The 14,484-nt window shown below is 29.7% G+C and overlaps 1 protein-coding gene and 1 long non-coding RNA gene across 6 annotated transcripts; one reads left to right on the top strand and one right to left on the bottom strand.

Moving 5' to 3' along the window:
• Positions 1 to 344: 344 nt before the first annotated feature.
• LOC107895541 (chitinase 2) lies at positions 345 to 2,509 on the top strand. Its single transcript, XM_016820806.1, has 4 exons — positions 345 to 455; positions 553 to 639; positions 1,581 to 1,590; positions 1,686 to 2,509. The coding sequence occupies exons 1-4, from the start codon at positions 345 to 347 to the stop codon at positions 2,507 to 2,509; spliced, it is 1,032 nt and encodes a 343-aa protein (XP_016676295.1).
• Positions 2,510 to 7,330: 4,821 nt separating this feature from the next.
• LOC107896746 (uncharacterized) lies at positions 7,331 to 11,610 on the bottom strand. 5 transcript variants are annotated; one of them, XR_005903454.1, is made up of 9 exons: positions 11,154 to 11,610; positions 10,673 to 10,757; positions 9,927 to 10,417; positions 8,721 to 8,782; positions 8,429 to 8,482; positions 8,165 to 8,279; positions 7,948 to 8,068; positions 7,713 to 7,775; positions 7,331 to 7,634 (listed from the first exon to the last, which is right to left on the bottom strand). It is a non-coding gene; the product is annotated as an uncharacterized lncRNA (long non-coding RNA). The 5 variants fall into 5 exon arrangements; XR_001683876.2 differs by having other exon boundaries at positions 7,331 to 7,602; XR_001683878.2 differs by having other exon boundaries at positions 7,331 to 7,602; positions 8,446 to 8,482.
• Between the last annotated feature and the right edge of the window lie 2,874 nt (positions 11,611 to 14,484).

Below are 14,484 nucleotides of genomic sequence, written 5' to 3'. Positions count from 1 at the left end.
TTTTCATACAGGCGGAGTATTTACAGGGGTACTGCAGAACATGTACGAGCCCTTTTTAATGGAAAAATCAAATTCAATGAGGATTTAATTCATCCTACACGCACACTTTACGGGCATATTGCTTTTTTATGTTATCTGGACTTGTATGTAATTATTGAGAGTGAAAATATTATACATAAAGTGACTATTCCACCAAATACTTTTCTTTTATGACATTAATGCCGAAAACAAAAACGTGTTCCTAACAAAAGCCGGCCTTTAAAAGGAAGCGCTAACCTATTTTCAGCGCATGCCGATGACAAGTGGCCTTTATAAAAATTGTCTTTGCTAGCCGGTGCTGGTGCATGGTTCTGTTGAATCAGTTTAGTGGGTTGTGCACTCTACCTCTGGTGGTCAATGCTAATGCTGCTGTCAGTATTTCCGCGCTGAAATTCGTAGTAATGCTTATGCTGCTTGTAAATGCGTGGATACTCCTCAAGTGCCTTTCGTTGCTGATGCTAAGGCGGTTCCTGCATTGGAGACTCCTCAAGTTTCAGTGTTTGCTGATACTAGGCTGTTCCTAAGTTGGAGGCTCCTCATGCTCCGGTATTTGCTGATCCTAAGGCTGTTCTTGCGTTGAAGGCTTCTCAACTTGTGCAGGTTCTTCAAGTACAAGAATCAATTGATAATATTCTGTCAATGTTTTGGAGATTATCACTGAAGAGGATGCTTTGTTTGCTCATGTCGTGACAGAGGTCAAATGACTTAATGATTCTTTCTTCAGGACTCGTCAAGTTTCTAATGATAATATTTTATTCATGTTAGCACCCTTCTCAGAAACCAATTTGAACAAAATGTTGTATTGGATCCCTTTGAATAAAGATATTATAAGATATATATTCAACTAGTCTGCATTTGGTCAATGTTCTTTGATGAGTTTGTTTTATCATTAGGAATTTAAGTTTTAGCAAGCAATGTTTTATAGCCTAAACTGATATAGGTTGATATAATGTTTGAATGGATGCATCAGTTGAATAATATATGCTTTGGATGAATGCATCATAATTCGCTTTGGCTGTTTGGAAATGTGTTTTTAAGGTTTAAAGATATTCTTGAATTCGGTTTTCTACTGCATTTTTTCAGCTGTTTTATTTTTTATTCTTTTATCTATAGTGGATAGAAAAATAAGACGGTAAGTACAAAGCATAAGCCTGGCTCGAATATACAAGATTTCAAAAATTTCTCTGGACCATGGATATCTACATATAACTAGCTAAAACTAATAAAAATAAAACAGGGCGGCTAGAAATATGCTGCAATTTCTAGAAATATATGCAGCACCGGCGTTAACATCAACCCGGTCACAACTCTCAAGGATCAACGTTGTTTTTTCCAATTTAGTTTCTTAGTAGACTGCTAGCTAAACAACTTATGCCGGCAAAATCAACTCTTAAAAGTTATTATGTACATATCTCTCTCTATATAGATATAATATTACAAAGCTAATTAACACCGGACTTCCCTCTTTCAGTCAACCCCAGAAGATGTCCATGTTTCAGCTCTTCCTTTTTCAACTTTCCGGAATTCTGCTCTTTTCACAGCAATTTTGCTGTAAGTATCTGTTGGCATATATAAGCTTGGATTACATAGTATTTGTTTCCTAGAACTAGCAGCATGTTCTAAATTCATTGTCTGATATGATTCAGATGGCAAAGTGATGATGGAGTACATTGGAGCAACAGGCGTACCCGTGAAACTGGAGGCTGTTCCAGTGGAAGAAGGCATTGATTTCCACTTCATACTTAGTTTCGCCATCGATGCCGATCCCTCCGGCAATACCCAGAACGGAAAATTCTCACCATATTGGGCAGACACATTAACCCCAGAATCAGTTGCAGCAATGAAGAAAAGCCACCCCAATGTGAAAGCCTTGGCCAGTCTTTCAGGGTGGAGCTTAGGGGACAAAGTCCTCCGGTGGTACACCCCTGACGACACCCAACAATGGATATCCAATGCCTTCTCATCATTGTCATCGATGGCCCAACAGTACCATCTCGATGGCATCGACATCGACTATGAAAACTTCCCAAGACACAACTCAAGTTTTGCTTATTGCATAGGTGAACTCATCACTCTCTTGAAGAACCAAAGTGTCATTTCTGTAGCCACCATTGCTCCTTACCATAAAACAACAGCACCCTACATTGAACTATTTGAGAATTACGGAGGTGTGATCGACTTCGTCAACTATCAGTTCTACACTGATAAGGTTAGGAAACCCAAATCTTACGTGGAAGCTTTCAAGATTCGAGCCGGACAATTCGATAAGGAAAAGCTATTGCCTAGCTATGAAGTTAATGGAAGGGGGATTCAAGGTGATGCATTTTTTGACGCCTTAAGTCTTTTGGAAGACGATGGATTTGGTGTTAATGGAGTTATGATATTCTCTGCTGATGCTTCTTCCTCCAATGACTATTACTATGAGAGGAAATCTCAAGATTTCTTGCTGAATTCCACGGTATCTGTGTGAAATTTTATTTGTTCTGCAATTACTATTAGTTATTTACGATGTATTTGGTCATTGGTTAGTTGTAATGAAAATAAATTTATTTATTTGTAATATTTATAAATAAATATTTTTAATATATCTTTTTTGTTATCAACTAAAATAAAATAAAAACCTAAAAACCACATTAATTTTTTTTGAAGTGTTGGGATAACTATTTGATTTAAAATTTTAGGGTAAACTACTAAAATAGTTATTTTTGTTTACCTCAAGTTACATTTTAGTCACTTATGTTTGAAATGTTACGTTTTAGTCACTTGCTGATGGTCATTAAACTAACTATAAATACGATTAAGGCAAACACACCTATCAAACAATAGTATAGTTATGGTGAGTAGGGAATATCGTATCCACGAGGACTAAAAGTACTAGTAATTACCGTCTTTCTATTATTTAGCCGACAAATTGGGGTGATTGTTTTTAATCTAAATTTACTAATCTAATTTAACTAAAAAGGCAACAGAGAATGAAATAGGAAAATAATCGAAGATAACAAATGAGAAAGACAATAGTTAGGAAAGAATTCACCTAAACTTCACCTAGTATTATGAATCTGAATTAAACAATTTATTCACTTGCGTTTTGATTCGTAGAAATTCTTAAATTATGTTAATATCTCTTTCGAGAGTAAGAATAACTGACTCTAGGTTGATTAATTGAAATATCTTTCTAATTAAAACCTCTATCATCGCATTAACTCGATCTATGGATTCTCCTATTAGATTTGACTCTAATTCGGTAGATTTATGTCGTCCTATTTCTAGGATTGCATGCAACTCCACTCAATTATTCTAGATCTACTCTTAAATAGAGACTTTGCTTCACTAAAATAAGCACATTAAACATGAATTAATATCCAGGAAATATTAAAATAAGAAATAAGCATACATAATTGAGAACAAGAATCAAGTATTTATCATGTAAATCAGAAATCAAATAATAAGATTCATCATAGGTTTCATCCTCCCTAAGTATCTAGGGAATTTAGTTCATAATTCTGAATAGAAACATCTCAAAGTTAGGATAACTACAAGACATAAAGAAACTCAATAAAACTTCGAAAGAAATTCAATGGAGATCTTCGATCTTGAGGGAGATCTGCTTCCAAGTTGATTCTGATGGCATTCTTCGAGTGTTTTCTTCGATCTTCTCTGATTGCCCTTTATGTCTTCTTTTAATTGGTATTTATAGACTTTAGAATGCTCAGAAAGCCTAAAAATTGGACTTCTCTGTTTATTTGGGCAGTAGGGTGTGAAATAGATGCCCAGGCCATGTAGATCCTGAAAACAGTTCTATTTGTCCGATTTTGGCTCGTTTTTGCTCCTTTCGCTCCAAATTACTCTTCTAAGTATAGAAACATGAATTTAAAGGATTAGGAGCATCAAATTCACTAATTTTTATAATTAATCATCCAAAAATGCATTAAGAATAGGATTAAAATATGTTACTTTTATAGCTTATCACTTACGTTATCGTGTTATAACATTTTAGTCATTGAGCCATTAATTGCTGTAAACAGTATAATAGTAAGCTGACGTTGCATGTTAAATCATCATTTTAAACAGAAATTTTAGGTTAAATTGTACAATTGGTCCCTATATATTTTTCATTTTGAACAATTTAATTTTTTCTTTTATGTTTTTTAACTTTTTTTTTCCATTCTCTTTTGTTTCATTCTCTATTTCCCTCCCTTCTCCATTTCCTTTAACATAGTTTTTCTATGTTTTCCATTTGTTAAAACTAGTCCTTATACTTTTATTTTGGTATTGGGTATTTCCTATACATTCCATTTAATCTTCCTTTTGATTAGTTTTTAATATGTTTTCAACTTAGGGTAACAATTTTGTATTGATCGTCAATGAAAACCCAAAATATAGATTTTTTTAATCTTTTTTTGCTTATTATAGACAATTGTGAATTGAGGTTTATGATATTTTACGGTTATTGTTGAAGCTATCCAAAGGATCCAAGAATGGATTATTGTGATACTTTTATAAAATTGCTTGGACCTGATATTTCAATGAAAATTCTCATGATACTTGTTAACCCTTCTAACCTCATTAGGGTTAGCTTGGTTTCTAGTTCTTAGCACCAATTTGGTAAGCAGATCAATGTCTTTGGTAGAATTTAGCTTGGTGTTCTATTATATATCGAAGAAAAATTAATATTGATTAATTCAATAGAATTGATTTTATTCATCTTGTAGTGATCAAGAATGGTCTATGGGTTTACACATGGAGTATGTAATCAAAGATATTTGGCTTTAACAAATAAAGAAATAAAAAGAAAAAATTAAATTGTTCAAAACAATAAAAGTAAAGGGACTAATTTTAACAAATGGAAAACAAAGAAAAACTATGGTAAAACAAATGGAGAAGGGAGGAAAACAGAGGGAGAGATAAAAGAGAATGGAAAATAAAGAAAAAAAATAAAGTTAAAAGAACATAAAGAAAAGAATTAAATTGCTCAAAACGAAAAAAAAGGACCAATAGTATAATTTAACATATACTTTTCGTTTGCAATGATGATTTAACATGTCATGTCAGCTTACCATTACACTGTTAACGACAATTAATGGCTCAGTGGCTAAAATGCTACAATACAATAACATAAGTGATTAAAGCGTAACATTTCAAATATAAATGATTAAAATATAACCTGAAGCAAACAAAAATGACGATTTTAGTAGTTTACCCAAAATTTTATAAATATAAAAAATTTAACCTACTACTTCATTGCTGCCCATTATCATATATGTTCTCCACAATACCCCATTCTTCTTTCTATAATCATTATTTTAAAACATTAAATTTATATATATTTTTATAATCCTCTATTAAAACACTTAAAAAGAAGGGCAATTTTCTTATTAGAGTAACTTTCCAATATATTTATTTGAAGATAGATAATTATTTTTAAAGAAATTAATTTTTATGATATTATATTTCTTTAATATATTGAATTAAAAACAATTCATAATATACTAACAAAAACTCATTGCTGAAGTTTAATAAAATAAGCATTTTATTTTAAAAAAAGTTATATATTTATTTTGTTTCATTATATTACAATTTATTTATACATATAAATATAAAACATTACTCTATTTTAAATTAAATATTAGCCTATTTTTAATTTAATAAAAAATAAACATTTAATAAAAGGCATTAATGATGAATTAATAAAATCAGATAATTAATTGATTTATATAGTGTTACTTATAAGGATATATATATTATAATGATGAATAAAAGGCATTGAAAAAAATTAGTTAATGTAATAAAATTAATTAATTATCTAAAAAAACAAAATTAATTGATTAAGGAATTTTACTTTAATTTAAAATTTTAATGTTAATGTAATTAATATTTTCTTTTAATAAGAAAATAATATTAAATAATTATCATTAAAAAGTTAAATAATTAATAAAGTTTTTTATGTTAATGATAATGAAAGTAATTAATATTTTATTTTAGTAGACAAATAAGATAAATAATTATTGTTCAAAAATTAAATAATTAATAAATAATTTTAATGTTAATGATAATAAAAATAATTAAGATTTTCTTGTATAGGAAAATAAGATTAAATAATTAAATTTAAAAATTATTAAAGGTATATATTGTTGATAATTTATCTTTTTAGAATTAGTAGTTTTATGTATACTATACGTAGAGATAGGTTTTTATTTGTATATAGATCCCTTGTTGTACGCATGCCTCTCGATTTTGACATTCCACACAATGTAGGTTACTGATTCCATTTAGTTTTATGTTTTATTTCATTTATTTTTATTTTTATTTGTATTTTTGTTGTTATTTGTTTTTTATTTTAATTTTCAGACTTATATGTTTTATTTTATTATGTTTTATGTTATCTCTTTATCTTATTTTATTTTTGTCTATCTTTTTATTAGTGTGCTCAAAACAATGTGCTTAATTTAGGATCTCTTACATTTCCGAATTTCACTATTCCGGAGAAATCATTCAAATTCAGGATAGTTTCAGTTCTCTTCCTCACTTATGATATTTTGCTTATTGTGTTTATATTTGTCTGTACATTGAGGGCAATGCACATCTTAAGTGTGGAAAGGATTTTATATGTTTATGTGATATAGTCCCTGGATTATTTTTTGTGTTTAAGTAATTTTCTCAAACCTAACATTGAAGTTAAATTTTTTTTTGATTTGAAGTTTTTTATTGATTTTGTTTGAGATTAATTTGTGAATTCCTATGCATTGTGTGATTTATACTTTAAGGCACGAGATAGTCAAGCATGATAAGTTTTTTTTTAAATTATTATTTTAGGTTGTCTCCCTGAACTTAAGCATTAGCCTAAAATTTTAAATTTACAAGTTTAACATTAAAACCATATTTTTTGTGAGCTTGAGCCTATAAAGTATACATTTTCACTACAGCAAAATTGACTTTTAGCGGCTTTTTTAGGCCTTTAGCGGCGCTTTTAAGCGCCACTAAAACTATTTGCTACGTTTTTACAAGCGCCGCAAAAAACGCTGCTATAGATGGCGTCCCCAAATTTTGCGGCGTTTATTTGAAAAAACGCCGCTAAAGGTCATGGCCTTTAGCGGCACTTTTCCCACAAACGCCACTAAAGGTCATGGCCTTTAAAAAAATATATTAAAAAGATCATGAAAAATATAAAAAATAAAAATAAAAATTCATTATCAAAATATTGAGAAGAATAATGTCTATGATTTAAATATAAATTTTTTTTATTAAAATTCATTATCAAATTAAAATAAAAATAAAAATATAAAATCAAAACTAAAATAAATAATAAAAATTAGATTAAATATAAATATAGAATCAAAATAATAAAGCACCAAACTTGTATACTGCCCACCATTATAAGTCACTAAAAGCAAGAAAAACAAAATGACTTAATTCATGGAATTCACGAATGTTAACATCAGACATGAATTTAAAACTTTGCCTTAATTCGAAAGATGTTCAAAACCAGAATCCACAATAGATTGAAGTAGCTCCGGTTTCAGCAGAAAGTTTCTGAATCCCGAACTGTGAATTCCAACATACCCCCTACACCACATAAAAAAGAACATTGCTTTACACTAAAATTAGCAGATTATATTAGAACATTGTTTACCTTAAAAATATGTATAAATTAAAATCAACTAAGGCTAAAATACCTGAGGAAGTGCTTTGACACAGCTGCAATAAGTATAAAGCACTGATGCCATCTCCTTCCCATCCTGGATAAGTATGTTTTGCCATGCCATCAAATACAAGATCAGAGACTAAAACAAAACACTAAAAAGTTTATCAAAATTTTGCAATTAACTTTAGACTCTAACTAGCTTGGGCAAAAAATAAGTATTTATGCATATAAGCAAAAAGGAGAAAAAATAAAATAAATTGACATACAAGCTGATTGAGAGCTTTTGTGTCCTCTGTAAGAGCAGAAATGATAAGCAGAAGTAATCATAATGTGGTTCATATTTCTGTCCAACTTCATAGTGGAGAACTTGAAGAACTTCTCCATGCTCTGTAGATTATGAAATTAGCCAACTCATCAGAAAGAAAAGAAAAACAAAATATACCCTCAGTGAACAAAATATAGAAAAAGGAGAAATTCAGCAACCTGATTACAAAGTGGTTCTAAATTGCAAACTCTCCACTGTGATTCGCCTTTTGACCTTAACTTTGTTAACTCGACCAAGATTTTCAATATTGCAATGTAACTCAAACATGATAAGCTATAAAATACAAGTAATATTTTATTAATATAACTAAATTATAATATTAAAATTAAAATACTAAATAACATTTTAATTTGAAAACAGAACTAAATCTATTAAAATTCTGAAAAATAAGAATTATATTATATATAACAATATTTATGTACGCGTAAATAAAAAATACTCAATGCCAAAAGTTCCAACTTCCTAATCTGGATCTCCTGCACGTTCAAATAAAAATATATATGTCAACCAAGAATTTCTGAAGATGCTAAATTCAAAAATAATGCCAATGTAATAAAGGATTATGGTATTATTGGATAGCTTTAGCATTGACAATGACTACATTTCTAAAATAGGATGGTTTCTCAATCATTTAGGTTGTCCTTGACAGCAAGTTTAGAGAGTTAAGAGGAAATAATTGACTGAGGGTGGATGAAAAGATGGCATTAAGCTAACCTTGTTAGTGTTTGAGTGGTAAGAACATAAAGTGGAGGATCAACAACGCTCTCATCAGCATGCTGCAAGAAGAGCAACAAAAATGAGAGGTTTCGGTGAAAAAATTAACCATCTATAACCAAGTTTTAATAATCATTAGTGTTCAACACAAATGAAACTGGCAAGTCAAAGTTTTGAAGCAGAGGTGAAAGCATATAATGGTCAATCTATATTTGTCAAAAAAAACCCCAAAAAGGATTTCAAGCACTAAGTAAGACCATTTTCACCAATAAAAAGCAACGTTTTACCCTAAAAGACTAGCATTGAATCATGGTATCTGAAAAAACTTAAAAGAAATAGAAATGATTGTAAAGAAGCAGTGAATAAGAACATTACATACTATGAATTTATATTCAATGTATAAGTTTTTTGCGAATAATATGTAAAAATAACAAACAGACCATTACACATGTGACAATAACACATTAAATCTTAAAAATAACAGAACTTAAAGACTAAAATTTTCAAATTCCAAAAGTATAAAAATTAAAAATAACTAAATTAAAGTAGAGACTAAATTAACAAATATAGTGTCTGATAATATAATTTGAAAATCAACTTATTTGATATTAATTTAAGATATGATATGACATATCCAATGGAACCATTTTAGCTTAACTCCATATTGCATTTAATTTTTAGCACAAAAGTTCAAGTTAAACTACAATGATCTAATTATTTTAGGGAAAAAAGAAAAAGCGCTGTACGGGGACATGTACTACATACTTTAGGGAATTAATATCTAGTGTAACTTTTTAAGTCACTGGAATTATTATTAAAAAGGTTAATTAAAAATACTACTTTCTTATTTAATTTTTGTGTCAATTATCTTTTTTAGTATTTAAAAGAAAAACATTCCTCGTATCCAAACATGTAGAAACCAAACTAGTGTTTTCACAGTTAAAAACCAACTACAAACCTCATGAGTTTAGTGGAGGCTGTCACACTTGTGCCTCGATCTCTACACCATCAATCAACCAAAGGAGACCCATAATTATTAAGACATGACGTTTTAAAATAGTTTCTTTCTTTTATCAGCCTAAACTCAAGAGTTTGGCTGAGGAATAAAAAACACCAAAGCTGCCAACAAATTGACTACACATTCACACTCGAGTACACTCAAATACAGTTATTGGCCCAAATACTGAAAAGATAAAGAGATTTTACCTCTTTTGCAGATTTATTGGGTGAAGAGGGTTGAACTTTGTAGCATTGCATGATATCAAAAGATTCAGGTGGAGAATCCTGTAAAAATTTCAATAATCATGGCTATTCAGCATCCTGGAGAAGTAAAAACACAGATGGTCCACAACCCTTGTAAATGATTTTTTTTCTTTGGTTAGTGGTGAGTTTAGAGCTTCAATATCCACCCAAAAGGGAGAGAAAATGGTAAAATTGTATCATGATCTACAGAAAGTGAATCTCTTCATTCAATGGAATCTAGAAAACATGATAAATTTTCCAGGAAAATTTTGACAATCTCAGCATTTTCAATTCATAAAAAGTCATGATTTCTCTCTAAAATTCAGAGGGTCCTATAGTATTTGTTTAAGAACCCCATGTGTTAAGCAGAAAATCCAGCTACTATTTTCTTCCTCTTCCCTTCTTTGCTGGTTGGGCTTCGAGCTGTTCTTTCCCTGTAGTTTCTGACATGTCCACTGCATCACAATGAAAAATGATAATTATTAGAAATTCTACATACAAAACCAAACATAAATAAACGAAAATGTTGGAAAATATTGTTCATAAATGAACTCATTGGACCACGGACAAGCTTTGGAATCTTTTCCAATTAAGTTCTTGAAGGTTTTTCGTTCTATGTCAACAAAGTAACATGTATTTAGTTGCTTTTTTTTTGCCTACAAATTCGAGAAAGATTAGTCATTTTTAAACGAAGTAATGAAGAACAATACCACGAGCCATCAAGGTAAAGAATATATTGTTCAATTTCTCCATCTTCTTGGCCTCCTGTGCTTGATCTGTCTTGAACTTAAGGCACTAATAGCAAATAAAATAGTTTATAATGAGAAACCCCATAGCATTTCCCATGAAAGAAGTAGGGTAACATCAAATCCAAAAGTCATAAATCCAGTACTTTACAATTGATCAAGCTCTTTCCCTCAAACAAACAATAAAAATTACTAAAACTGAATGCCAAAAACACAATAGAATGTGAAATAATGAAAAACCACGAAAAAAGTACATGCACGCTAGGAACGAGTCTCATATTTTCACAACAAAACAGATTATACTGATTTTTAGAAGAGATCCCTCAACTGCTTTGGGTCATTCATCCAATACAGATGCTATTATAGGTCTATAACTTATAGATTCAAACTTGAGATATTCAAGCAACACGGAAGATAAAGTTTGTAAGTTAAAGAAATCAGATACCATGATTTTGCAGGCAGACAACAGGGAAAGGGGGAGGCAGTCGCAGGTGCAGGTTTTGGAGTGGACCTAGAAGATGCTGATTTTGCTGCAATGTTGGAGAGCATCGACTGACACTTCTCCTGCTGCTGTTTAAATCTACCTAACTTCTCTTGTAATGCCATCACTCAAGACCTTAACCTTCACAACTCTCAAATCCCAGAGACAAAAAAGAAAGAAAAATCTCAAATCGACCAGATTTCCTAGAACTCCCATTTCTACTACTACCTTTGAAGAAATGAAAAGGAAGAATAAGTGTGATTGGTGTAGGTGTATTGACTTGTGTTGCTAGAAATGGGAAATTTGGGGGCAAATTTTGAGAGTTATTTAGGGGATTTAGAGTGCGACGGAGATGAGAAGAAGAGGGAGTAATGAGCGGGTAAAAAAAATTGGGGATTTTGACTTTCCCACTAAAAACGCAATTATAGTTAAACTTTTTACGGCTTTTTTTTTAAAAACGCCATTATAGCTCAATTTTTTTGTGACATTTTACCTAAAAATGCCGCTATTGTTTAATTTTAAGTTTTTTTTTTATATTTTTAACCTATTTTTTCTATTTTTTCTTTCGAAATTTTTGTGCCAAGATTATTATTTTTTTAATTTTTTTTAATTTTGAATATTAAACTTTTTAATTGAAATATGGACTAAAATATTAAATATTAAATATTAAATATTAAATTTTTAAGTTTTTTATTTTTTATTTTTTATTTTTTATTTTTTATTTTTTTTGAAGATTTTTATAATTTTTAAATTAACATATAAAATACAAAAGAAAACTTTAAGAGAAATAAAATGGAATCGATGAATTAAAAAAATACAAAATGACACAGCAATACAAGCATTATTCTTTTAAGTATGGTCCGCATTAGTTGTTTAGATTTTTATATAATGGCATACTGGTTATTACATCAAATTTTATTAATTTTGTTACATAAAAATTCAATGAGTGTGCCATATTCTAGTATGATTATTTTGCTTTACAAATTCAAAACATCCATTGTTTCGAATCGAGTTTTAAATAAAATTAATTGTAATTTTATAATTTATATCAATTTGAGTGCAATAATTGTTTGTCTATATAAATTAAATATTAAAAATATTTTTAGTTGAATCATATAAATGAAAAGAAAATTTTATAATTATAGTTATTTTTTTATTAAGTTGCTGTTATGGGTTAATCAAGTATATTAATTCAGTTGTGAAATTATTAATTTACCCTCTCACATATAAATTAAGTTATAAGAATGTATTTTTATATTTATATATATATAATAAAAATTCGAAAAACAATTAACTTTATGATTATAACCAAAATAACAATTAATTTTTATATAAACTTTTAATAAATATATGAGTCAAATAATATCTTTTCGCATAGGAGTGTTAAATCTTAAAAAAGAAAAAGTAATTCTCTTAACATACTTTAACAAATTGAATATTAAACCACTTAATCTGTAAAAGCTAAAAATATGAGATAAGTATTTGTACTTTTCGTAAAATTAAAATTTAGTCATTATATTTCTATTCTTAAGAATTTAATTCCTCTATGTTTCAAATTTCTGAATTTAAGTTTAATTGTTAAAATTACTTTTTTATTATTAAATTTGTTAGGGATTTAGGATGTCGAATTTGGGAATGGGTGATAATACTTTAGGGATTTAGGATGAGGAAGAAGGGGGAAATAGAACTGGGGAAAAAGGGGGAAAATGTTAAGTGTATCAGGTGTGGGTAAAAAATAAGACAGCTAAACGACGAAGTTTTGAACAAAATAATTTAACATTAGCAGCGTTTATAACCTAGCGCCACTAAAAATGCACTAATTGTGGCGTTTAGGGTTTTAGGGGTTATAGTTTAGTGTTTAGGGCTTGTTAGGGTTTAGGGGTTTACTATTTTAGGGGTTATAGATTAATGTTTTATGTTTTTTTTGGGGTTTAGGATTTTAGGAGTTATATGACTTTTAGTGGCGTTTTACTAAAAGCGCGGCTAATGCTCTGGTTTTTAGCGGCGTTTTACCAAAAGCGCCGCGAATGCTCTATTTTTTAGCGGCGTTTTACCAAAAGCGCCGCGCCACTAATGCTCTGTTTTTAGCAGCGTTTTAACAAAAAACGCCGCTATTGCTCAGTTTTTAGCGGCATTTCCGCTATTGCTCTGGGTTTTACAATTTTGCGGCGTTTTATCAACGCCGTTAAAGGCCTATTTCCTTGTAGTGTTTATTTCATGCTCATTTTATTTTTGGTTGAGTATGTCAACTTGATTTGTTATTTTAAAACTTGCTTTGGTTAAACATGTCGAGACCACATTATTGATTTGATATATTGAGATGATAAAGACAACTAGGATTTAACTCGCTTGAATTAACCCTTAGTAAACCCCGTTGATCCTAACACATTTTTTTTACTTAACAACCGTTCGTGTTAGCCCGAAAAGCCACATTAATGTTGTAAATCACCCTTTTTATTGACTCCCTTTTTATCGAGATTCGATTTGGTTAGTTGTCCAACTATATTTTATCTTTTGCATTGTTGAATTTTACTTTATTCTCAAAAAAAGAAAAAAGAAAAAAAAAGAGATTGAAAAATAATAATAAATGAAAATAATAATTAAAAAGAAAAAAAATTGCTTGAATCGTGAGTCTCATCGTTTGTATAAAAGCTTGCATTTGCCTTTTATTTCTTATTGATGTAAATTCTTTTAATTCAATAACTGATTTTTTTCTAATTTGGTAACTTATTAACTTGACTTTCGATTGTAACCAACTTTTCTAACCATTTCCGCATCCTTAACGTAAGCCCCGTTACAATCTTGTAAAGACCTCTTGCTTGGTGTGACATCTCGTTATATAGTGGTGGGGATTTGATTTTCAAGCAATCCTATGATAATAACATTTCTTTTTCGACTGTTGAGTGCACTACATGGACCTCAAACACTTTCAGTGCTTTGAGTGAATCTAATGAGAGTGTTCATTCTTGTTGAGTTTGAATTTCAGCTAATTAATGAGATAAGGGAGATGCCTATATTTTTATGTTTTAAAAATATCTGCTTGGATTGCTTGTGTTCTTTAATGTGATTTTAGTTTGAATTTCCAATGCATGATTATCTATAAATTATACTAAGATATTATCGGTGAAAACGATAAATTGAGGAAAGTTAAATTGAATGTGGGTTGAGAATTTGTTTGAGGACAAGTAAACACTTAAGTGCAGGGATATTTGATAAGTGCTAAAAGTAACATGTTTTAACCTCATTCTTAATACATTTTTGGATGATTATCTAATGCTAATTATGAATTTTATAC

The sequence above is a fragment of the Gossypium hirsutum genome, chromosome A10 (genome assembly GCF_007990345.1).
Source record: "Gossypium hirsutum isolate 1008001.06 chromosome A10, Gossypium_hirsutum_v2.1, whole genome shotgun sequence".
Classification (NCBI taxonomy): Eukaryota; Viridiplantae; Streptophyta; class Magnoliopsida; order Malvales; family Malvaceae; genus Gossypium; species Gossypium hirsutum.
Note: the sequence above shows the minus strand (reverse complement) of the source record. Positions and strands in the feature narration are given on the sequence as shown.

Bases quoted from the DNA above. Each gene is read 5' to 3' on its own strand.
- LOC107895541 (XM_016820806.1), top strand. From the start codon at position 345: ATGGTTCTGTTGAATCAGTTTAGTGGGTTGTGCACTCTACCTCTGGTG. The intron at 456-552 runs GTAAATGCGTGG...TGCTGATACTAG, and splicing joins TAGTAATGCTTATGCTGCTT to GCTGTTCCTAAGTTGGAGGC.